The following is a 24,653-nucleotide window of genomic DNA, read 5'->3' on the forward strand; positions in this document are numbered from 1 at the left end:
CAGGACCCCTCCCAGCCCTGCTCGCCCCGGCGCCTGCCGCTTCGGCCCCGCCCCGCACTCCGGCCACTCGGCGGTTACCAGCTGGTCCCGCCCGCCCGACGCAGGCGCCTCACAGCCAATCGGCGGCTGCCACACTGCGGCCGGAGCCCGGCTGGGGGGTTGGGACCTCCGGCTGCAGGTCCGCCTGGGCCAGACGCGCGAGCGCAGGCACAGGGTGTGTGGTCGCGGCCGGCCTCCGCAGTCCCTGCAGAGCCCCGACCCTCCCGGCCGCCCCTAACCTCATCTCGTAGCCATGCGCCCCCGCTGCCGAACGCTGTTCCCCGGCGTGGCGCTGCTTTTCGCCGCGGCCGGTCTCGCCTCTGCCTCCGACGTGCTGGAACTCACTGACGACAACTTCGAGAGTCGCATCTCCGACACGGGCTCTGCGGGCCTCATGCTCGTCGAGTTCTTCGCCCCTTGGTGAGGCCACTCAGCCGGGGCGCGGGAGGGAGGGCGGGAGGCCCGGGCCGGGGGCGAAGGCGCGGGAACGGTTGGGCCTGCGCAGCGCCGGCGCCCTCCACCATTTCAGCAGGCCCGGCTGCAGCCGGCAGATTTCCCACCCCCGGCGAGCCGAGCTGCCTCGCCGAGAGCGGAGAAGTAGGTGCTGATTGCCTGGGAACGAGATCCGGGAAGAAAACCCCAAGGCCCCGCTCACGCAGGGCCACATCTTTACCTCGTTGTTCTTGCGGCACTTCCTATTTGCAGAGGTTTTAACCACCCCCTACCCCGCTTAGATTGGTATCTTTTTCCTGGCTGAGTCAGTGTTAATGCTCTCCATCTTCCAAACGGTGTCTTTACAGTTTCTGGCTGAGTCAATGTTAATGCTCTCCATCCTGCAAACGAGGCGTCCCAAGGTCTTATATCGGAAGCGAATGTTTCGCCAGATGCAGAGGCCCTGGGCCCCCAGAGTACTTCCTTTCTACTTGCCCCATGCCCCGCAGCCATTGGTTTCTAGCCAAGGTCACTCAGTGGCTGCTGAATGGTAATAAGTGCTTTCTTGAGGCCGACAATTATTTTGTCCCATCGCATGGTGCACACTTTCTCCATTAAGCTGATCACATTTCAGCACCAACAGAATCCCGTCAAAAAGAATAGGTGAAAAGCGTAATGCCGTCAGAAATCTGTCTAAAGTGTCGGTTTTAATTAGGTTTTCTGAAAAATGTCCAGAAAGACTCCAGTGAGAAAGTAACCATTATGGGGAGAAATAGTTCGCTTCAGGGTGCTATAACCGCTGAACAGGTGTGTGAATTCCTTAGGATTCAGCTAACTCAAAAAGTTGGGGGTGGGGGGGTGAGAACAAGTAGGATTTCTGACTCAGTAGACCTGATTTTTTTTTTTTTAAAAAGCCCCAAATCTTTACCACAGAGAGCCGTGATTATTTTCAGGCTTGGGATGGCTCAATGTATTCATGCTGATTACAGTACTTAATTTTTTTAACTCCTGGTGCAATACCTTTAATGAAAAACGGTTTGTATTTAAAAGTATCAGTAGAAGTTGGTGTATAACTTTCACTTGCTTCTAACTCTGTCTTCACTCAGCAAGGGTTCAGCAGATTTCCTGGGGGTAATACTAGAAGAAGTCTGGTGATGAAGACCACCTGAACCAGAAAGATGTGTTAGGGGCAAGAGATTTTGTTTTCAGCTTGTGATGGATTTTGCCAGCGGGGCATTCCTGTGGCCAGCTGGTAGTACTGATTACACATCTTAGGTGGTCTTTCGTTATATATCTTCAGAAGTCACATTCCATCTTAGAAGCAACTTCCAATCATATAACCTCGCTGTTAACTTTGAAAGGGTGTAACTGTACTTAGAGTGTCTGGATGGGGTTGTATCAAAACTGGGTCGTGCTTTTGTGACTATAGGGGTCAACATAAAGTCAGTTCCTGGAGACTAATGCGCTAGACTATTAGGTTGAAGCAGTTCCCCCCCCCCCCAATTAAAGGTATTCTTTCCTACTTTAAATTGTTGCATGTGCTTTCCTAAAAACTGCATATCCCATCATGCACTAAACTCCCCCCAAAATTGGGTGGATCCCTGCTGTGGTGTCTGCTTTTAATTGGTCTAGAAGGTAAGGTAATCCTCCACAATGCCAGCAAGCAGGATTGGTTTTCTGAGTGACTAATATGGAATCAAGGAAGTCTCCTGTTAATGTCCTGATTTCTTTACATTTAACTATTTTTATTAATACTAAAGCTAGAAATGTTTTCTGACTGCTGTAATCCTTTGTACAGAACTAGCTCACAAGTTAGATAGGAACAGTTAAAGAATCCCATTGAAAGTAAAATTGACCTATTTTGAGCAAGTTCTTCATCTCATTTATTTTTGGGTATTTTTTGCACTTTCAGTTTACAGTGAAAGTGAAAGATTTTTTTGCATTTGACTTTGTAGACTTCTATTTCTATTATGGAGTTAATCATCTGTATAATTTGTAAGAATGGGAGTATATGAATTTCTCTGGGGAAATAAATAGCACTACTTAAATGCGATAGTATCTGAAAATTTATTGATCAACAATAACTTTTAAGTCCTCAACATCTACTTATGTTGTAGATTTGTGATCTACCCTCTAGGACAGTAGTATTAAATGATATTTGATATACAGTGTTTCTGGAGTACATATTGAAAAACACTGTGGATAGTATAAAATGAAATATTTCTTTTTATACATGATGATTCCCTTTCTTGGAATTTCTGATGTATCCTTCCACCCCAAATTGATCTTTTCAACAAGATTTAGCTCCTTGGACAACTAACTGGTTGCTTCCACCTCTCAGTTGGGGCCTAATATTGTCTGTCACTCCTAGACTGGTGTTTCTATAGAGAAAGGACTGTATCAGTTTTTCTGTCAGAAACATTTGTCACATGAAGTAATGATTGTTGGGATACAGTATTACTGTTAGGTGCCATCCCTGAAGGTGGTGGAATTGTTTATTTTAATACTGTCTAGGACTGGGTGAAAGAAGTAGTGGTAAATCTTCATATTCCACCTGATTCCATTCCTGGTGAATTTGAAGAAGCCTCTCTCCTCTGGTCTCTCAGGAACTCGTTAAACAGCTTATTCCTTTGGGCATTTGATGACCTTATGGATGTAGCAAGTGCTTAGGACAGTGGTTTTCAGACCCAGCCTTGATACTTGCACACATATGTTCCCTTACTCTGCTGATTCTCTCCATGGGTATTTTTTATATGCATCTGGGTTGACACCCACTGGTCCAGTCTAATTATTTTATACTATTTTTTTCTCTTCAAATGTTTTGAGATGGTTGAGGTGAAACTATTCTTAAATCTGGTGCCTCAAGCTTCTTGAAATTATATATTCAACAGAAATCTCTCTTTTTCTTTTATATTCTCATTGCTGTCACTCTGGTCCAAGCTTTCATTATCTGCCATGTGAAATATATTATCTTCTAGGTGGCTTTTATTTTTATCTCTATTTTCCCCCTTCCTGTTATATATATTGCTGACTGATGTAGTCTTAATACACATAACACATTATCTTTTAATAACAACAAACAGAGCCTTCCACAGTTCTCCGAGTATCATTTTCACGAGTAATTTTACTTTTGCGCTACTATTCCCCTTATCTAAAATACCCCAGGACAGGTCCAGGCTGAAGCCTTAAATTTTTAAAGGCCCAGATCCAATTTTAACATTTTTTAACCTTTTTATTTTTAATCTTTGAGCCCTTATGGTCTCCACAGCCTGAATTTCTCAGATACATTGGTTATTTTATTAAATCATTTAGGATCTGTGTTTTGTTGGAATGCAAGTACATGAGTTTTTACTTTATTTTGCAATATAAAGGAATACAGAGGATGTAATGAATAATACCATATTCCACATACATGTAAGATGACACAGATTGTGAGGGGAATCCTTATTTCATGTCTCACAAAGAAGGAAGTCCGACCATTGAAACTATGACATGATTGCAGGGCACATGCCAATTTCAGATATGGTAAAATGTGCATCCATGAAATACAGTATAGGGAATACCATTTATTCACCTCTTGGTCTAAAAATTAAAGCCAGTACAGTTGATCTCTATTACATTCCTTCCCCATTCCTTCAGTTAAGCTTCCTAATGATTATTTTTGAATAGAACTCCTAAAGACCCTGAAGAATATAAGCTCTTATACAGTCCTTTGTTTTAAACAAGTTTTAGGGGCAAAATGTTTCCAAGTTATTTGTCCATCACTTAATAAAATAAATTTTGAGACTATTGGCTATGAAATTTATAAAATTAAGTTTGTTCTATGTTTCTTTCTGTTTTCTAATTCTGTTTTTGCTATCTGGGAAGGTCACAGAACTACTTTACCTTCTCAAAGTGGTCCCTCTGCAACCCCGTGGGTTTTAAAGAGATGACATAGCTGGTGCTAATTATACTTTGATAAGGAGGAGTGTCTCCCCCTTCCCCCATTGCATATACAGTGTGCCTATGGGACTCTTAGGACTTCCCAGGCCAGGAGCAGGTGTTTCTGATGACCCTCTGGGAAAATACTCTGACAATGTTTTATCCCCATCACTTCTTACAACCAGATGAACTGTGTAGCTGTAAAAATAAGGCTTGCTGTCTTAAATACATCATTCTAATGCTGTGTTGAAACTCAGTTGAGAAGAAAAAAAGACTCCCAATAGCTGCTAAAGTATCTATAGCAAATGAGTGCCTTTTGGGCCTCATTCTGCTGCCCTCTCAAACCAGATTTTTAGACAAAGAGATTCCTATTGAAGGAGTGGAGAAAAAGTACCTGATAGTGATTTTTAAAGAGTTAATATCATACTTGGAACCTTATAAGGTTTCAGTCACTGTATTTTTAAGAATCATAGTGCTGGTTTCCTAAGGAAAAAAAATGTGCTTTCTTTTGGGAAATGCTGCCAGAAATGGGATTGCTGCTATCTTGCTCTCATTTTATCCTCATTAATTGGTCCAGAAGGCTTGACCCCTTTCTCTCTTTAAGGGAGATTAATTCTGACTGTAGCATTCAAGGCTCATTTATACTTTTAATTGAGAAAGTATTTAATTGAGCAGTTTGCCTGCTCCGAGCTAAACTAGTCCTGTAGAGTCAACTTCAGGTTAGGGATAGTACTTTTGCCCATGAGAGCTCTGGTTACTTTATCAGTAATGGCTGTTGTTCAGGTGATGTTTTTGCTTTTGGAAGCAGTTAACTAGTTCAAAAGTAACATTATAGTTTGAGGTTCATCCTACAGAAACACCGTTAACAATCTTGAAGGATTAAAATGAGAATTTGGCCCTTTTTTTTTCTTAATGTATTTATATAGGTGTGGACACTGCAAGAGGCTTGCCCCTGAGTATGAAGCTGCAGCAACCAGATTAAAAGGAATAGTCCCATTAGCAAAGGTGAGTCTAGGCAGATTCTTCATTAAAGAAAATGGGGTATTTTCCGTATGATCTCACAGATGAACACATGCAAAGGGGGAAAAGGAAAGAAAGGAGAGAGGGAAACAAGTCATAAGCGACTTTTGAGGGTAGAGAACAAACTGAGGGTTGATGGAGGGAGGTGGGTGGGGGATGGGCATTAAGGAGGGCACGTGTGAGGAGCACTGGATGTTGTATGTAAGTGATGAATCATTGACATCTTCCGAAACCAATTTTTTTTTTTTAAAGATTTTATTTATTTATCTGACAGACAGAGATCACAAGTAGGCAGAGAGGCAGGCAGAGAGAGAGAGAGAGAGGAGGAAACAGGCTCCCTGCCAAGCAGAGAGCCTGATGTGGGACTCGATCCCAGGACCCTGAGATCATGACCTGAGCTGAAGGCAGAGGCTTAACCCACTGAGCCACCCAGGTGCCCCGAAATCAATTTTTTAGAAAGATTTTATTTTAGAGAGCATGTGCATGAGTTGGGGGAAGGGCAGAGGGAGAAGGAGAGAATCTCAAGCAGACTCCACTAAGCACTAAGCTGGGAGCCTGACGCAAGCCTGATACCAAGCTGGATCTCCCAACCCTGAGGATCATGACTTGAGCAAAGATCAGGAGTTGGACCCCTTAACCGAGCCACCTAGGCACACCTCCAGTAACCAATATTGCACTGTATGTTAACTAAATTTAAAAAAGGGGGGGGTATAAATAGTAGTTTGTGAAATTTACATTCATTTTTCTCTACTCTTATGGTACATGAAGGGGATACTAGTTTCTGAGCAAATACACAACTGACTTAATTATGGTTTCTAAAAATTAAAAGTAGTGAAACTAACGGAATTACTGGAATAAGAAAGAGGTAAAATATATGGTAAAAAAGAATTAAGGGCAAATATGGAAAGTATAGTCATCAAGGTCAGAGGAAAATTACTGAATAAGTGAGTTCCCTAAACTACCTTACGATATTCATAGTGATAGGAATAGGAAAATGACAGGTTGTTTTAAGTATGTAACTGGTCAACTATAATAAACTTGGTATTTGCTTTTACAATAATAGTAATGCTTCTAGAATTCTGCCATTATTCTATAGTAAACCCATAGTTACTGCAGTATAAAAGCTCACATCTTGGAACACCTGGGTGGCTCATTCGGTTAGGTGTCAGGCTCTTAATTTTGGCTTAGGGTCATGAGATTGTGCCCCACTTCGGGCTCTGTGCTGAGTGTGGAGCCTGCTTAAGATACTCTCCCTCTTGTGCTGCCCCTCCCCTCGCCCACGTGCTCGTGCCCTTCCTTTCTGTCTCTCAAATAAATAAATCTTAAAAAAAAAAAAAAAGCTCACATCTTGGTCAGCCTCAGATAAATAGTTCATACATATATAGGACTGTTTTTGGAAACTGCTTTTAATCCTGATGTTTCTATGGCGGATTGCCTTGGCGGGGAAAAAAAGTTCAGTCCTGATTTAATTCCTGCCTTGTGTGGCTATAGCGTGTGTTACTATGGACACATTACTTCTCTACACCTCAACTGATGTTAAAGCATTGGGACCATACCTCCAAATCTTGTGAAAAGGAAATGAAATAACATATGCAGGGTACGTGTAGCACTGCCGACTTGAGAGTAAGTGGATAAATAGATAGGAATTGTTTTCCATATTGTTTTCCTTCTTCCTGACGGGTGTCTCTAGATGTACCTAGTTAGAGTTTAGCCCATAGTCAGACTGTCTCAGGGAGCATATTCAAGTGCTGGTACTTTGCTAATAACTCTAGATGATTTGCAAATCAAATTATACTCCATCCCACCTAAAGGATATGTACCTCCATCCATCCCCTTTATAGTAATCATTATCAGAGGGAGAAAGGTACTGTTAGTCATTTAAGTAATTTATTCTTCACATATTCTAAGGCAGAAAGAAGGTGGCGACTACTGTTCTAAATAATAGAGACTTTGAGGGAAGAATTTAAATAGTCATTTATGCATTTCGTAGGAGGTCCAGCAATGGTGATTGTGATATAACTAGCCCAGCACCAGTCAGCCTTTAAAATATATGTTCTGTGGTATGTGTGCAAAGAATTGCTTGATCCTCTTATGATTTGAGCAGTCTTAATATTTTGGGAATACAGGAGGAATCTGCAACAAGCATCTGGATAACAGATGGTTCGTGTATTTTAATCTTTAGGTTGACTGTACTGCCAACACAAACACCTGTAATAAGTATGGAGTCAGTGGATATCCAACTCTGAAGATATTTAGAGATGGTGAAGAAGCTGGTGCTTATGATGGACCCAGGACTGCCGGTAAGGATCCTGGATTACATTTTGAAAACTGAATTTGTTAAGTACTCTGTTTTTGTAATAGGAACATGACATTTTTCTATACAACATACTTGTAATCTTAAAAATTGCTCATCTAAGGGGTGCCTAGGCAGCCCAGTCAGTTGGGCATCTGCCTTTGGGTCAGGTCATGATCCCAGAGTCCTGGGATCAAGCCCCACATTAGGCTCTCTGCTCAGTGGAACATCCGCTTCTCCCTCTCCCTCTGCCTGCCTCTCCCCCTGCTTGTGCTCTCTTTGTCTCACTCTGTTAGATAAATAAAATCTTAAAAATCCTCATCTAAGAGGTCAATTTGGTATCTAACAAAAGACTTCTTTAAAACAGAGTATATAAATAATGTAGGAAATATTTGAACTTGAGTTATAAGGTTTACTGGCGTTTTTTCATTTGACGTATTTACTGAGTACTTACTCTGTGCCAGATATTCTAGGTATACTAGGTGCTCTGTATTTCTTGATAAACAAAACGGACAAGGTTCCTACTCTTTATGTGCTTACATTCTGGGAAATGAAGAGAAGACAACAACCAAGTTTAAAAGTATATATAGATAACTACTTTATATCCCAAAACACACACACAACAGAAAATAACAAGTGTCAACGAGGATGCAGAAAAATTAGAATCATTTCCACTATTGGTGTAAATGTAAAATGGTATTGCTGCTGTGGAAAACAGTATGGAAGTTCCTGAAAGTAAAAAAAAAAAAAAAAATTGCTGGATGATCTAGCAATCCTCCTTCCTGGTATATACCCCAAAGAATTAAGAGCAGGGTCTCGAAGATAAATTTGTACGCCCATGTTTATTATAGCTGCATTATTTACAATAGCAAAAAAGTAGAAGCAACCCAAGTGTCTGTCAGTGGATAACTGGCCATATAAAATGCACATATTATTAATTATATATAAACATATATATATAGACACACACACAGTGGAATATTCAGTCTCAAAAAGGAGGTTCCGACATGTGGTGCAACATGGATGAACCTTGAAGACATTATGCTAAACCAGTCACAAAAAAACAAATAACATGACACTGATATGACGTTCCTAGTGTAATAAAATGCACAGAGACAGAAAGTACAATGGTGATTCCCAGGGACTACGGGGTAGAGAAAATGGACAGTTTTTTAATGTGTAGAGTTTCAGTTTTGCGAGATGAAAACAGTCCTGGAGAGTGGCTGTGCAACAGTGTGAATGTACTTAAAGCCACAGAACTGTATACTTAAAAATAGGATAATAAATTTTATGTATATGTTACCACAGTTAAAAAGTATTTAATTTGAATATACAAGATATATTTAGTTAGTTGATAAGAGCATTAAAGAAGAGAAATAAAACCATATGTTGTGCTAGTGACTGGGTTTGGGAGTACCACATCATCAGTGTTATCAGGGCTGTCTATAACTTTTGAGCTGAGACCTGAATGTGATGGGAATGAGCTAGCCTTGAGAAGATCTGGGCCAGAGCCTTCCATGCAGAGGGAAAAGCTCTAAGGTATACAAAAAGGCCTTAAGGTATAACTGAGCTTGATGAGTACAAGGGATAGAAAGACCATGTGGCTGAAGTATAACTAGCATGGGTGCTAGATGAAGCTATCTATCTATCTATCTATCTATTTATTTATTTAGATTTTTTTTATTTATGTGGAGTGGAGGGAGATAGCATAACCAGGGGAGCAGCAGAGGGAGAAGCAGGCTCCCCATTGAGCAGGAAGTCTGATGTGGGGCTTGCGCTCAGGATCCTGGGGTCATGAACTGAGCTGAAGACAGATGTTCATTTGTTTGTTTGTTTTAAGATTTTACTTATGCATTTGCGAGAGACTGTGAGCGGGGGTTGGGTGGAGAGGCAGAGAGAGAAGCGGACTCCATGATGAGCAGGGAGCCCAATGCGGGGCTTGATCCCAGGACCCCAGGATCATGCCCTGAGCCGAAGGCAGACGCTTAACTGACTGAGCCACCCAGGCTGGATCCTCTAGGTCCTATAATTGATGAGAAAAAATATTTTAGACAGTTTTGCTTTGAGTCTTTCAAGTAATGACGCACATTTTATTTACCTTTTTATGATGGAAAGCTAAGAGAAAAGTGGTTCAGTTGGGTATTTTCGGGAGGTGGAATTTTTTCGGTCTATGTGATTGTTACATACAAGCTCTGCATAACATGGCTACTACCTAACTCTTGTATGGGCTTAAGATTGTTTCACCTTTGGACCTTTGTCCTTATTGTATTCCCAGCCTGACATGTTTTTCCCCTTTGTTTGCTTGGCTCGTTCCTTTTTGTCATTTGGATCATGGCTTGAATTTTACCTCCCAGAGGCTTTCACATGCCACCAGAACTAAAATAGCCACCCAGCTTTTTCTTATCACATCATCTTCTTAATTCTCTACATAGAGCTGGTTATTAGATGATTTTTAAATTATTTATTTGGGGACTTTTTTTAATTGTTTAGAGATTTACCTAAAATGTAAGCTCTAAGAAAGCAGAGACTTTGTTTACTTTATTTAGTACTCCATCTCCAGCACCAGGACTCTTCACATGTAGTAGATACTCAATAACTCCTTGTCGAATGCATGAAAAAATACTTTGACTCCACTGAGGTCATTTAGCCAACACTTAAAATTTGATATGTGTAAGCACAGAAGGAAAAAAAACTTTTTTCCTGACCGTGAAAGTATTAATGAAGAGCCCCATGTTACCATTCAGATTTTATTTGTTCGATTTAGGATGGAATTAGCAGTTAGAATTACTCAAATGTTTTTCTGAACTTGAGCATGTCTTAACTAAATTATAGGTGAACCCAGTGAGACTGCTACTGGTCAGATAATGTCACTTGGCCTGTAACATAGGTTTCTTAAATTTAAGAATTTCTTAATATCTGACAAGGAGGCCAGATGTTTGGCTACTTAGAATGTATAATTTTGTTCACGTACTTCTCTGTGAACTATGCTGTTTGCCCTCCTGCTCAATTTGGTTGCTTTGTACTCCCTTTAAACCTTCCATAGAATTTTAAATGTTTAGGGAGAAAAGTAACACTTTCTCATCATAGCCACAAGTTAAAGTTCTGTATAATTTGTATCATGACATAGTAAAAATAATCCCCTTAGAGACTAAACAAATCATATTCAATTTCAATTAATCTATTAATGCATCCCCTTCTATGTGAGGAATTGAGGAAAATATTTGAAAGGGAAAAAAGTCCATGACTGGAGAGAAGGAGGAAACATGAGAAAAAATGCATAATAGGCTAGATCATGTTGAAAGAGTTAAATAGTACTCTGTTTCAGCTAGTAACAAATCAGTAGAATACTTAGAAGAGAAAGGGGGTGCAAGAGGTAGAATATTATGGAGGAGGAGCATTGCCTTTGTCTGGCGTGTGGGCATTTTGAGCCTATGAATAGTTTTAGTGGACCCCAGAAGTAGCTTAATGGTCTGTCAACTAGGCTTAAGGGGTAAGATCATTTTTTGTGTTTTCTAAATTGTTTTACTTATCTAGCCCATTTCACCTCAGTAGGAAAATGTGATGTAGGTGGATCCTATACATGGCATAATTTGACCTATATATAGTTAAACCATTGTACTAGCTAGCCAACTTTGTGCATTTTCTGCCTTTAAAATGTAAGGCTACAAGTGACTCTGTGCTACTTGAGAATACAGGATTTGTTTACTTAATTTATTGGTAAAGTGGATGTTTCTCAGACTTAACATGCTACTAAGTATTATTCTAGAGCTAGGTATATATCACTGAGCAAAAGAGACAAAAAAAACCTTAAGCCTTTTGAGTTTACGTTGTTGTGGGAATAGATAGATGAAAATAATGAGGACAGAGAATGAAAGTGCTATAGAGAAAAGTAAAGCTGGGGAAGGGAATTCAGGAGCATTGGAGGTGAGTAAGTTTTAGTTTACAGTACGATGGTACGGAGAACTTTGTTGAGAAGATGGCATTTGAGTAAAGACTTAAGGAGGCCTCCCTGCTCAGCCGGGGGTCTACTTCTCCCTCTCTCTCTGCCCCTCCTCCCACTTACGCGCATTCCCTCTCTTCTCTCTCAAATAATAGAAATGTTTAAAATTAAAAAACAAAACCGAAAAAACTAAAGGAGGTGAGGAAGGGAGCCAGGAGGATATCTGGGGAAAGAGTGTTCTAGGCAGAGAGAATAACATGAAAAAAGGCATTATTAATTTGTACTGTTATAAACACTTTAATAGATCCCTGGTAGGGGTATAAATAAGTATTCTCTTTGGGGAGGTAGTTTGACAGTTATAAATGCATGTATTCTTCGATCCAGTGAATCTACTTCTAGGAATTTACCCTACAGATCTACTCAATCATGTGCAAAATGACATTAGTACAAGGTTGTTTATTGCAGAACTATAACAGCAAGAAATTAGAAACAAATGTCCATCATATGTGTCTGGTTGAATAAATTACGGTACATCCATACAGTGAAACACTATGCAGGTGTAAAAAAATGCTGGGGTGTAGCTCTTTATGTACACTGGCGTAAATTATCTCCAAACTATATTAAATGACAAAAAATACAGAATAGCATAGGTGTATGCTGCCATTTGGAGAGAAAAGAAAGAAAATAAAAATATAATTGCTTGTTTATGCATGATATGTCTGTTTTAAAGATTATATTTTTAAATACTCTCCACACCCAACATGGGGCTCCAATTTAGAACCCTGACATCAAGAGTCACATGTTCCACTGACTGAGCTAGCCAGATGCCTCCCTTTTAAACCTTTTGCGTTTTGAATTATGTGAATGATTGCCTTTTCAAAATATAGAAATTTTTGTTGCTATGATCTTTCATCTTATCTTTTAAGATGGAATTGTCAGCCACCTGAAGAAGCAGGCGGGACCAGCTTCAGTTCCTCTCAGGACTGAGGAAGAATTTGAAAAGTTCATTAGTGAGAAAGATGCTTCTGTGGTGGGTAAGTAGCAAATATGTGATTATACAACAGTCATCAATTTGGTTTCAAAAACCCTCTGTATCTGAGTAAATAACAAAGTTAAACCAATTTAGGAAACCTTGGGAGCAGTTGAAAAGACAACTCAGATTTAGGTCATCATTACTATAATGGGAAAAAAATTGGTTTTATTGGAGTGGCTTTGTGTTCTTACAAATAAAGATGTGATTCTAGTTAAAGACCCAAAATAGAAATATCTTCAGCTTTTTCTATCACATCTCAAACTCAGAGATATAAGATTGAAAGTAAGGTTTTAGGATAGGAGGATACTAGTAAATAATAAACCTCTGTGTCTGCTGTTTTCACAGTAGTAGGGGATTTGGTTCTTGAGATCGAATTGGTAGGATTTGTGTACTTTGCTTTCTTGGGTGTTACAGTATCTCATTTTATCCTTAAAATAACTTGCAGTTAAATACATTCTACATCTTGAGTGTTCTTTCTTTTGTTTTAAATGTAATGTATAGGGGTGCCTGAGTGGCTCAGTGGGTTAAAGCCTCTGTCTTCGGCTCAGGTCATGATCCCAGGGTCCTGGTATCTAGCACCACATCGGGCTTTCTGCTCAGTGGGGAGCCTGCTTCCTCCTCTCTCTCTTCTGCTTCTCTGCCTACTTGTGATCTCTGTCTGTCAAATAAATAAAATCTTTTTTTAAAAAATGTAATATATAATCTATTTGACTTAAAAACTAAATTTAAACTTAAAATCTGTGGTTTTGCTTCTCTTAATCTCATAATTATAATAAAACTGACTTTCTAGCAATAGAAGATGGTTTGTAATTTAAATTTGACTAAAAGCTACGTCTTATCGTCTGGATTTTACTGATTCTGTATATTTTCAATATATATTCTGTGTATTTTCTGTATAGTCTGCTTAACTATAAGCAGACATTTAATAAACACTTAGGTTTCAGTCACTTTTCTAGACTTGAAGTTCTGACAAGTCAAAAAATACAGTGAAGTAATTGATGATTTATTTCAACATACTGTCTTATTTGATCCTTCTGACACCTAAAATAGTCCCTGAAACTCTTAAGAAGTTAAGCAGTTTGCCCAAGTCTGTTTAATTGTGAAAAACTGGAAAAGCCATAGACTCTGACAAATCCTCTCCCTTGGCTCCCTGTGACAAAATTTTTTTTTTAAGGGTAGAGAGAAAATTCTCATCCAAAGTATTTTGTCGGATATTCTAGGTAGTCACAGCAAAGCAGACCCAGTCCTGTTGCTGGTCTCACTTTGCTTACCTGTGAATAGAATGAAGGCTTTGAAAATAGAAGAATTTTATGGGATGCCCAGGTGGCTCAGTTGGTTAAACATCTGCCTTCGGCTCTGGTCATGACCCCAGGACCCTGGGATTGAGTCCTACATCCGGCTCCTTGCTTGGTGGGGAGTCTGCTTTTCCCTCTGCCTGCCACTCCCCCTGCTTGTGTTCTTTCTCTGACAAATAGATTTTTTAAAATCTTAAAAAAAAAAAAAGGAATTTTAGTATATGTGCTGCTGAAGTGAGCACAAAAAAATAGAAGAATTTTGAAGTTTGATCATGTTTCAGCACTTAATGTTTCTTCCTTGTGTTTGACATTTTTTATATAGGTTTTTTCAATGATTTATTCAGTGAAGCTCACTCTGAATTTCTAAAAGCAGCCAGCAACTTGAGGGATAACTACCGATTTGCACACACCAATGTGGAATCTCTGGTGAACAAATACGATGATGATGGAGAGTAAGTGACTCCCTTGTAAATTTCTGGACCAAGTACTAATTGTATGAACTGGTAATTTTTATGCCTGGTTCTTCAAAAGATTTATTAAGCTAAGTGCTAGGAACTGTTGCTGCCTTTGAGATACATCTAGTAGGGGGAGACAGTGAATATATTTAAAAATGTAAGTGTTAAGTGAGCATTATAGGTGTTACAATAGAAATGTATGCAGGGTGTGCTGGAAAAACAGGGAGTGATTTTTTTTTTTTCCCTTTGGGGTGGGGAGTAGTATCAGAAGAAACTTCATAGAGGAGGTAATTCTTGAGGTATGTCTTGAAAGATAAGTTTTTCCAGGAAGGTTATGGCAGTTGAGATAAAAATTATTCCAGGGGTGCCTGGGTTGCTCAGTGGGTTAAGCCTCTGCCTTCAGCTCAGGTCATGATCTCAGGGTCCTGGAATCGAGTCCCACATCGGGCTCTCTGCTCAGCAGGAGTCTGCTTCCTCCCCCACCGCTCTCTGCCTATTTGTGATCTCTCTCTCTCTCTCTCTCTCTGACAAATAAATAAATAAATCTTTAAAAAAAAAAAAATTATTCCGGGGCGCCTGGGTGGCTCAGTGGGTTAAAGCCTCTGCCTTCAGCTCAGGTCATGATCGCAGGGTCCTAGGATTGAGCCCCGCATCAGGCTTTCTCTGCTCAGTGGGGAGCCTGCTTTTCCCACTCTCTCTCTCTCTGCCTGCCTCTCTGCCTACTTGTGATCTATCTCTGTCAAATAAATAAATAAAATCTTAAAAATAGGGGCGGCTGGGTGGCTCAGTGGGTTAAAGCCTCTGCCTTCAGCTCAGGTCATGGTCCCAGGGTCCTGGGATCAAGCCCCACATCGGGCTCTCTGCTCAGCAGGGAGCCTGCTTCCTCCTTGCCTGACTCTCTGCCTAGTTGTAATCTCTGTCAAATAAATAAATACAATCTTTTAAAAAAATCTTAAAAATAAATAAAAAATTAAAAAAGAATTATTCAAGATAGGGGCACCTGGGTGGCTCAGTGGGTTAAGCATCTGGCATCTCAGCTCAGATCTTGGTATCAGGGTCATGAGTTCAATCCTCAAAACCATTATTCCTGGGATGCTTCGGTGACTCAGTCGGTTACACATCTGCCTTGAGCTCAGGTCATGATCCTGGGGTCCTGGAATCGAGTCTTGTATCGGGCTCCTTGCTCAGCAGGGAGCCTGCTTCTCCCTCTGCCTGCCACTCTCCCTGCTTGTGCTCACTCTCTCTCTCTGACAAGTAAATAAAATCCTTAAAAAAAAGAAGAAGAAGAAGGGGGTTCTGGGTGGCTCAGTTGTTAAGTGTCTGCCTTTGGCTCAGGTCACAATCCCAGAGTCCTGGGATCGAGCTCCGCATCAGGCTCCTTGCTCAGCAGGAAGCCTGCTTCTCCCTCTCCTAATCCGCCTGCTTGTGTTCCCTCTCTCACTGTGTGTCTCTCTTTCAAATAAATAAAATCTTTAAAAAAAAAGAAAAAAGAAAAGAAAAAAAACATTATTCCAGATAGAGCAGCAGAAGTGAAGGCCCGAAGATATGCAACGACTTAGGAATGTTGAGACCTGTAGTACTACTGAGTATTGTTTATAAATGAGGTGATAGGGAAAGGTAAGCAGAGACCAAATTACAGAAGATTTTAAGTGCATACAGAAGAGTTTTGATTTTCTCTTTTAGTCATTTGAGAGTCATTGTTTGAGTGGGAGAGTAATGTGATTTTTGTGTTTCAGAAGAAAAGTTGTTGGTACCCATGTGATGATAGTTTGAAAGGGGAGGAATGACAAGGCAGTAAGAGTCCAAACTAAGGGTGACCACTGAGAAACTAAACGAAGGCAGCATTAGGGACATGGAGAAGGAGAGAGTATTAAAAAATGTAAAGAATAGAATTTGGTCCCTAGCCATGTGTGAAAAGAGGAAAATCTAGAATGAATCTAGGTTTCTGTAACTTGGATGACTGGGCTAACAACAGTCATCATCAAGCTGGGAGAAAGACGAAAAGAAACAAATTCGAAGGGATTGATGATGAGTTCATTTTGGCCTAATGAGTGAAAAGTTTGTGAGATGTCCTGATGGTGAAGACCCAATAGACAACTGGATAAATGAGGTTAGAGTTCAGGGAAAGTTCTAAACTAGAGATAAACATTTAAAGAATTATTGAAACCATGAGACTAGATGAGATCACTCAGGGTAAGCATAAAAAGAAGAAAAGTGTGCCAAGGGCTAGTGTTACTGGTTTATATATGCCATTTACTGTTGACTCATTTGATTCTCTTAACTGGTGACACAGATATGTTACTATTTTATAGAGGAGAAAGCACTCAAAGAGGTTAAGTAATTTGCTTATCTTCACAGCTGGTAAGTGGCAGAACTAGGATTTGAAACTAGAAAGTCCCGGATGCAAAGTTGTAAGTCTGTCTTTTAGATTAAGACATACCAGGTCTGTAAACGGATGTGGAGCCACCTGTGGCTCATTAAACACATTGCCTATCGGTCTGTTACCTTAGATATGTTGTTCATTGTGGCTGCCTTTAAAGTGGCCTATCAGCTTCTGATTAGAAGTCTTATTGAGAAGACCTTACATGAAGGGTGTCTTAAAGTCATCATGTGTAACATCATTAAAGGTTATATTTGAAACTGCTGGATTTCTATATATTTTTTTAAGATTTATTTATGTATTTGACAGAGATTACAAGTAGGCAGAGAGGCAGGCAGAGAGAGAGGGAGGAAGCAGGCTCCCCGCTAAGCAGAGAGCCGGATATGGGGCTAGATCCCAGGACCCTGGGATCATGACCTGAGCCGAAGGCAGAGGCTTTAACCCGCTGAGCCACCCAGGCGCCCCTGGATTTCTATTTTTTGAGAATAACTGCTCTGAAGTTGGTAACTACACTAAAAAAAACCTCTGCAATATTAGCCTTGGTCACATTTTTGCTTGTCCAGCATGTTTGTATTAGGTTCCCTTTGCTATGTAGTTTCCCTGTGTTCTACAAAGTGCCTGTGTTTTTTGGGGTTTTCTTGTTTTTTTTCAATTTTTTTAGGAGGGGGTAGGGGGACAGAGGAAAGGGAGAGAAAGAGAATTTTCAGCAGACTCCCTGCTGAGTGCAGGGCTGGATGTGGGGCTTGATTTCACGACCCTGAGATCATTACCTGAGGCAAAATCGAGTCAGACATGTAAGCCACCCAGAAACCCCTGAAGTGCCTGTGTTTTAATTGACATAAATTTAGTGGTTAATACTGGATGAATGAGAGAAGGATATTAGGACTTAAAGGGCTGAAGCTTAGAGAAGAACGGGTGATAAAATTGTGTGGGTGGGGGGTACCTGGGTAGCTCAGTTGATTGAGTGTCTGACTCTTGATTTCAGCTCAGGTCATGATCCTCAGGGTCATGAGATCAAGCCCTCCGTCTGGTTCCATGGAGCCTGCTTAAGATTCTCTGTCGTCTTCTCCCTCTGCCCCTCCTGCTGGTGCTCTGCCTCTAATTAAATAAATAAATAAATTGTATATGGATCTGTGTGCAGTGTGGGGAAGAGGAATGAATGAAGGAAAACCTAGAGGTGAGATACTAGTAGTTAGAATAGTGGTATTTTCTGGGAAAACTGGCACTTGATATAAACCCGTGAGTCAGAACCAAATTGGGGTTCAGTTTTAGCTGAACAATTCTAGAAATTAAAGAAGGAATTTGCTTCAAGTATTCAGTGGAGTGAGGAGAGCTTGGCTTAGGTAGAGGGGCAAAATAGTACCAGCAAGAGAAAAATTGGTAAAGTTGGTTTGTTGGGATAAGAGAAGTGTAGAACAAAGGAATTTCTAATGAACTCAAGCTAAACATTATAATTGTATACCTACCTATGGAATTTTGTAGCTGGAAGAAATCTTTTAAGATATTTTCTCTGCTGAAGTAATTCTTTTACTATGTGGGAAAGTTGGATTTTCAAGGGGCGTGCCAGGCAAGGTACCTTCCAATAAGAGTAAGCTCTACTTTATTGTACATCCTGGGTTTTGGGGGTAAGTTGGGTTCTGTTATTATTTTTAAAAGTTTGGAAAGTAGGGGCGCCTGGGTGGCTCAGTAGGTTAAAGCCTCTGCCTTTGGCGCTCAGGTCATGATCCCAGGGTCCTGGGATCGAGCCCCGCATCGGGCACTCTGCTCACCAGCGAGCCTGCTTCCTCCTCTGTCTCTGCTTGCCTCTCTGCCCACTTGCGATCTCTATCAAATAAATAAATAAAATCTTAAAAAAAAAAAAAAGTTTGGAAAGTAATCATGTACTCTAACCTCCTTAAATCCCCTTTTGTACTGAAGAAAAAGCTAAAGCCCAAGAGGATTCAATTGATACCTAGCACAAGGTCTTTAAAATTAATGGTGTTACAATTAGAACCAAGGTCTCCTAACTTTCCAGTGCAAGGTTTATTAAACCTTCATATCCAATTATTGCACCTGAGATTAAGGTGATGTAGCACCTTGGCTTTGATGAGGTCGTGTTGCCAAGTCTGCATTCCCAGGAAAAGAGTACTTGTGTGCTTAAATCATGACAGTAAAAGTGGCAGCAAGAGTAGTCTGAGCTTTAAATAAAAGATGGAAGATCATTCTGCTGCTGCCTACCTACTAGTAACTTTTTTTTTTTTTAAGGGGTATCACTTTGTTTCGTCCTTCACATTTAACGAACAAGTTTGAAGACAAGACTGTGGCATATATAGAACAGAAAATGACTAGTGGCAAGATTAAAAAATTTATCCAAGAAAACATGTGAGTACCTTTTTATATCTTGTTTGGGATTTCTTGGCTTCATTATAGTTTTCTTACCTCAGTTATTAAGCAGACCTATGTTTTGGATTAAATAGCCTTATTCAAAGGATTGAACAATAATAGTTGAAGTTTATATTAAAGCAGTAATGTGTGGACCCTAGGACTCTAGGACTCCCTAGAAGGTATATTGCTTAGTACTTATCCTTTATGTTGAAAGTTTCTTTACTTTGTAAGTGCTGTCAGTTACTATGTGATAGTTCCATAACACAGTGAAACCTACGAGATTTGATAATGGATTATTTATTTCAGTTTTGGGATCTGCCCTCACATGACAGAAGACAATAAAGATTTGATACAGGGCAAGGACTTACTTGTGGCTTACTATGATGTGGACTATGAAAAGAATGCTAAAGGCTCCAACTACTGGAGGAACAGGTAATAAGGATCATTTTTCTTCTTAGTAAATAGGTTTACCCAGTGTGTAAACACTTTCTTCTAATTATCCTGTTACAGTGTATGATGTGAGGGCCAATAGGAATGGGAACAGTTGACTCCCAAAAACGATTTGAAGGGGCACCTGGGTGGTTCAGTGGGTTAAAGCCTCTGCCTTTGGCTCAGGTCATGATCTCAGGGTCCTGGGATTGAGCCCTGCATCAGGCTCTCTGCTCAGCCGCCAGCCTCCTCTGCCGCTCCCCCCCGCCCCCGCCTGCCTGTCTGCCTACTTTTGATCTCTGTCTGTCAAATAAATAAAATATTTTAAAAAAAGAAACAAAATTGAACTGTAAGGACAAGTAACAAACTATTTCCAAAATCTCTTGGGCATATCTTCCATAGGATAGGTGTTCCTTTGCTTTGTGACATAGCTGGTTCCTAACTTCCCAGTAAAAGATGCAAATGTGATCTAGACTATAGATATTAAATATTCAAATATTAAGTGATTTAAAATATTAATTATTAATAACTTTCATCAATTGATAATATCAAATATCAATTACTATAATGTCTAATTTTTTAATGCTAATTAAACTATTTAACTTAAAATATTAGATGATTAATATTAAATAATAATAAATATTTAAAATATTGTGCCTATTTGCCCATTGAAACTCTTAGTGCATTGTATCCTTATAAGTTTTCTTTTCTGATGAGTCATTATGCCTACAATATTTTAGTTATATAAATTAGCAAGCTTCAGTGGGAATGGACTATTTGATTGGTACCACCAGTTTGGCAGTGACGTTCTGTAAGACATTGGAGTGTACCACAATTCTGTGTCGGTGCCCAAGAATATAGTTCAGACTGATTCCAGAGGGCAGCAGGACTGGAAAATTTAGTCTTTGCTTTCTAGTATCTTGCTTCTTGATTTTAGAAGTGCTTTACCACTAGGGTATAAATCTTGGTATAAATATCTTGTTTCCCACAGAGTGATGATGGTAGCAAAGAAATTCCTAGATGCTGGAAACAAACTCAGCTTTGCTGTAGCTAGCCGCAAAACCTTTAGCCATGAACTTTCTGATTTTGGCTTGGAAAGCACTGCTGGAGAGATTCCTGTTGTTGCTATCAGAACTGCGAAAGGAGAGAAGTTTGTCATGCAGGAGGAGTTCTCGTGAGTTACAAGTTACTGTGGGTTTGGGATTTGATTCTGCAAAGACACTTAAAACCTTTTATACTACTAAGGATTTATAAAGAACATTAGAATGTGAGGATAGGTCTTCTAGCTAAGACCTATGATTGTCATTTTTCTCAATTAATTATAGGTATTTAAGGATAACAATCCTCAGTAAATTCTGAAAACTAACAAAAGGACAGCAGCTTGGGATACTTAGGTGATTGTTTCTACCCTGCCTTTAGAAATAGTAGATAGAGAGCATTGGACAGTCTGAGATTGATGTAATTTCAGACCAGTGCAGCCCCCTCCCATCCCTGTAGAATGTCTTTTCTTCTGGGAATATTACCCTGGCCTAAAGTAAACTCAGGGAATGGAAAGGTCTTAAAAACCCTAGAAAAGTACCACTTTTCACCTTCTGAGACATTGGGAGACCAAAACCAGAGAAAATCTTGCTTGTGAACAAATCAGTAAAACAGAATACCATAAATGGGCAGTGTTCTCTAGAGCAACAAAGACCTGGTTCTTTTGCAGAAGTAAATTTCCAGAAGACCAGTGTTTCCTTCTCTGACCTTTCTAATCCACAAAGTACACACTAGAAATATAAGGAGGTGGTTTTTGTTCAGTCAGTAGATCTGCATATTGAGAGATAAGCTCCTGTTTTTAGCTTCCAGTTTCTAACCTTGAAATTGAAGCTAGAATATGTAGAAACAATTCTAAGAAATTGCTTTTAATCCTCTCAGTAGAAGATTAAGAAGGCCGACGCTTGTCTTTCTCATTGCAGGCGTGATGGCAAGGCTCTTGAAAGATTCCTGCAGGATTACTTTGATGGCAACCTGAAGAGGTATCTGAAGTCTGAGCCGATCCCAGAGAACAATGATGGGCCAGTAAAGGTGAGGCGTTCACAGCCTCATCAAGGCTCTAAACAGCAGCCTGTCGTCACTTCCCCCTGTGTGCTTAGTTTTATTGAGATAGAATTGACTCTCCTCATTTCTTTATTCCAAAAAATGCTGGGTTTAAGTGAGACCTTGTTGGTCGTCATGTTTTTGGTTTTGTTTGTCCTCCCCTCCCTGTATCATAAAATAAGCATTGGCAGAGTTCACAACGTTCAGAAGGAGCAAAAGTATAAAATCTTGGAATTTTGGAAGGTATTTATATTAGAACTAAGTTACTCTTCGGGATAGAGCCAGCTAACCTCTAAGAATAGTTTCAGAATTGTTGCTTTGAGATTAGGGAAGGGTTGGGTAGTGCTTACTTCCTGTGGCTTCCTGAATAAAGTTTGACAGGTGACAAACACGGGAATGAGAAAATGACCAGAACATCCTTAATGTAATCTGTAAATGTGATTTGGGTTTCAATGACATATTTTCAGTGACAGTACATCACATTTGAGAGGGTTTGGGTCCAGAAACAAATATAGCATGTGAATTTTATTCTTCACCTTGCCTTACCAACTAGAGGATCTTTGGTGTATTCCAGGTAGTGGTAGCGGAGAATTTTGATGAAATAGTGAACGATGAAAATAAAGATGTACTGATTGAATTTTATGCTCCCTGGTGTGGTCACTGTAAGAATCTGGAGCCTAAGTATAAAGAACTGGGAGAGAAGGTAAGTCTGAACCATATTCTGAAGATAAAATTTGAGTTAGGAAGTTGACACACATATTCAGCTTTGGCTAAATTAGTTATCCTAATGAACTCATTACCTAAGTACTGCTAGATTTCTTTTTAGCTGTCTGCTGTTTACTTTCTCCTGACTGCCCCCTGGTGTCTCTAGGCTGTACAGTGCTTCAGACACCTGTTTGGACCTTCCACTCCAAACACTCAAACTAGATTATAGTTAAAGGTATTCAGGCTTCTGAATTTTGGTGATTTATTTGAATCCATTATGTTTCTCTTGACTTAGCCCTTGTACTTTCTTATTTAGGCCAGGTAATATTGAAGGTAGATGTAAATAGAGTCTTAATATGGAGAAACCAAGAGAGAGAAAGGACACTGTAGAAAGCTAAATATAGTGTACAAGCCTCACTATTCCTACCTGAGCAGAACTTATTCGGGTGTTTAAAAATGAAGTTTTTTTAAGCTCTGCTTTGGCTGAGGGTCCCTCAGTCACCAAAAAATGAAAATTTAAAGATCTAACCTTTTTATTAACAGCTCAGAAAAGACCCAAATATTATCATAGCCAAGATGGATGCCACAGCCAATGATGTGCCTTCTCCATATGAAGTCAGGGGGTAAGTAGATTAAATGCTAATAAAATTGTCTAGGCAATTGACAGGGAAAAAATAAGTTATAAACTATTTATTGGGCATAGTTTAGGGAGTGGATTCTTCATTGCAGTTGAGCACAGAACTGCTGATGCCTTCCTGGCTTGGGAGTTGTACTGCATGGGCCCACATGACTGCCACAAATTTTGTGAGCTCTCCTATTACTGAGTTTTGATAGGATGTAACCTAGCCACTGATGGAGAATAGTATCTGGTCAGAAATTGAAATTGGGGCACCAGGGTGGCTCAGTCGGTTGAGCGTCCAACTCTTGATTTCAGATCAGGTCATGATCTCAGGGTTGTGAGATTGAGTGCTGCATAGGGCTCTGTGCTCAGCATTTGCTCATCCCCCCCTCACCCCCCCGCCCCGCCGTCATGCTGTCGTGCTCTCATGCTCTCTCCGCTCTCAAATAAATAAATCTTTAAAAAGGAAAGCGAGAAATCATGAGGGGTGCCTGGGTGGCTCATTTGCTTAAGTGGCCACCTCTTTATTTCAGTTCAGGTCATGATCTCAGAGTTGTGAGATCAAGCCCTGGGTCGGCTCTGCTCTGGACATGGAACCTGCTTAATATTCTTCTCTCCTTCTTCCTCTCCATCCCTGCTTGCACACATGCTCTCTCTCAAAAAAAAAAAGCGGGGGGACGCCTGGGTGACTCAGTTAAGCATCTGCCTTTGGCTCAGGTCATGATCCTAGGGTTCAGGGATCCAGCCCTGCATCCTGCTCCACGGGGAGCCTGCTTCTCCCTCTGACTATCCTTGCTGCTCCCCCTGCTTTTGCTCTCTCTCTATGTCAGATAAATAAAATCTTCCAAAGAAAGAAAGAAAGAACAGAAATAGAAATCATGAGAAGTTATTCCCAGAAACAATTTTTGGGGAAGTATATGTTGGAGTTATTCCAGTACCTGAATGAGTTAACACCTTTTTTTTTTTTTTTAACCCAGTTTTCCTACCATCTACTTCTCTCCAGCCAACAAGAAGCTAAATCCAAAGAAATATGAAGTAAGTGGGTTGTCTTATCTCCCCACAAATACGCACATACACATACATATCCAATTGAGTTTTATTTAACTGGAAACATTCAATTTCATGGTCAATATATGTGATTGCTATTTTATAAAGTCAAAAGTCTTCCTATTGGGGAAAAAATCCAAAGTTCTTTAAAAGGTTAAATTTTCAGAGTGATCTTTCTGTTTTCAGGGTGGCCGTGAATTAAGTGATTTTATTAGCTATCTACAACGAGAAGCAACAAATCCCCCTGTAATTCAAGAAGAAAAAACTAAGAAGAAGAAGAAGGCACAGGAGGATCTCTAAAGCAGCAGCCAAAAATGCCACTTTGTAAAAGGACTCTTCCACCAGAGATGGGAAGACTGTTGGGGAGGACTGGGACCCATATGGGATTATTACTCTCAGGGCAGAGAGGACAGAATGGATATAATCTGAATCCCGTTAAAATTTCTCTAAACTGTTTCTTAGCTGCACTGTTTATGGAAATACCAGGACCAGTTGATGTTTGTGGTTTTGGGAAAAATTATTTGTGTTGGGGGGGAATGTTATGGGGGTGGGGGGATTGAGTTGGGGGGTTATTTTCTAATTTTTTTTGTACATTTGGAACA

General features: G+C 40.1%; 1 protein-coding gene across 1 annotated transcript; it reads left to right on the top strand.

Moving 5' to 3' along the window:
* The first annotated feature begins 154 nt into the window (after positions 1 to 154).
* LOC111158840 (protein disulfide isomerase family A member 3) lies at positions 155 to 24,507 on the top strand. Its single transcript, XM_022521125.1, has 13 exons — positions 155 to 459; positions 5,319 to 5,397; positions 7,595 to 7,712; positions 12,572 to 12,679; positions 14,296 to 14,425; positions 19,053 to 19,169; positions 19,479 to 19,604; positions 20,593 to 20,775; positions 21,560 to 21,668; positions 22,255 to 22,383; positions 22,929 to 23,008; positions 23,982 to 24,039; positions 24,238 to 24,507. The coding sequence occupies exons 1-13, from the start codon at positions 293 to 295 to the stop codon at positions 24,349 to 24,351; spliced, it is 1,518 nt and encodes a 505-aa protein (XP_022376833.1). The 5' UTR covers positions 155 to 292; the 3' UTR covers positions 24,352 to 24,507.
* The last annotated feature ends 146 nt before the right edge of the window (positions 24,508 to 24,653 follow it).

Source organism: Enhydra lutris, unplaced genomic scaffold, assembly GCF_002288905.1.
Source record: "Enhydra lutris kenyoni isolate GAN:26980312 unplaced genomic scaffold, ASM228890v2 scaffoldscaffold4, whole genome shotgun sequence".
Classification (NCBI taxonomy): Eukaryota; Metazoa; Chordata; class Mammalia; order Carnivora; family Mustelidae; genus Enhydra; species Enhydra lutris.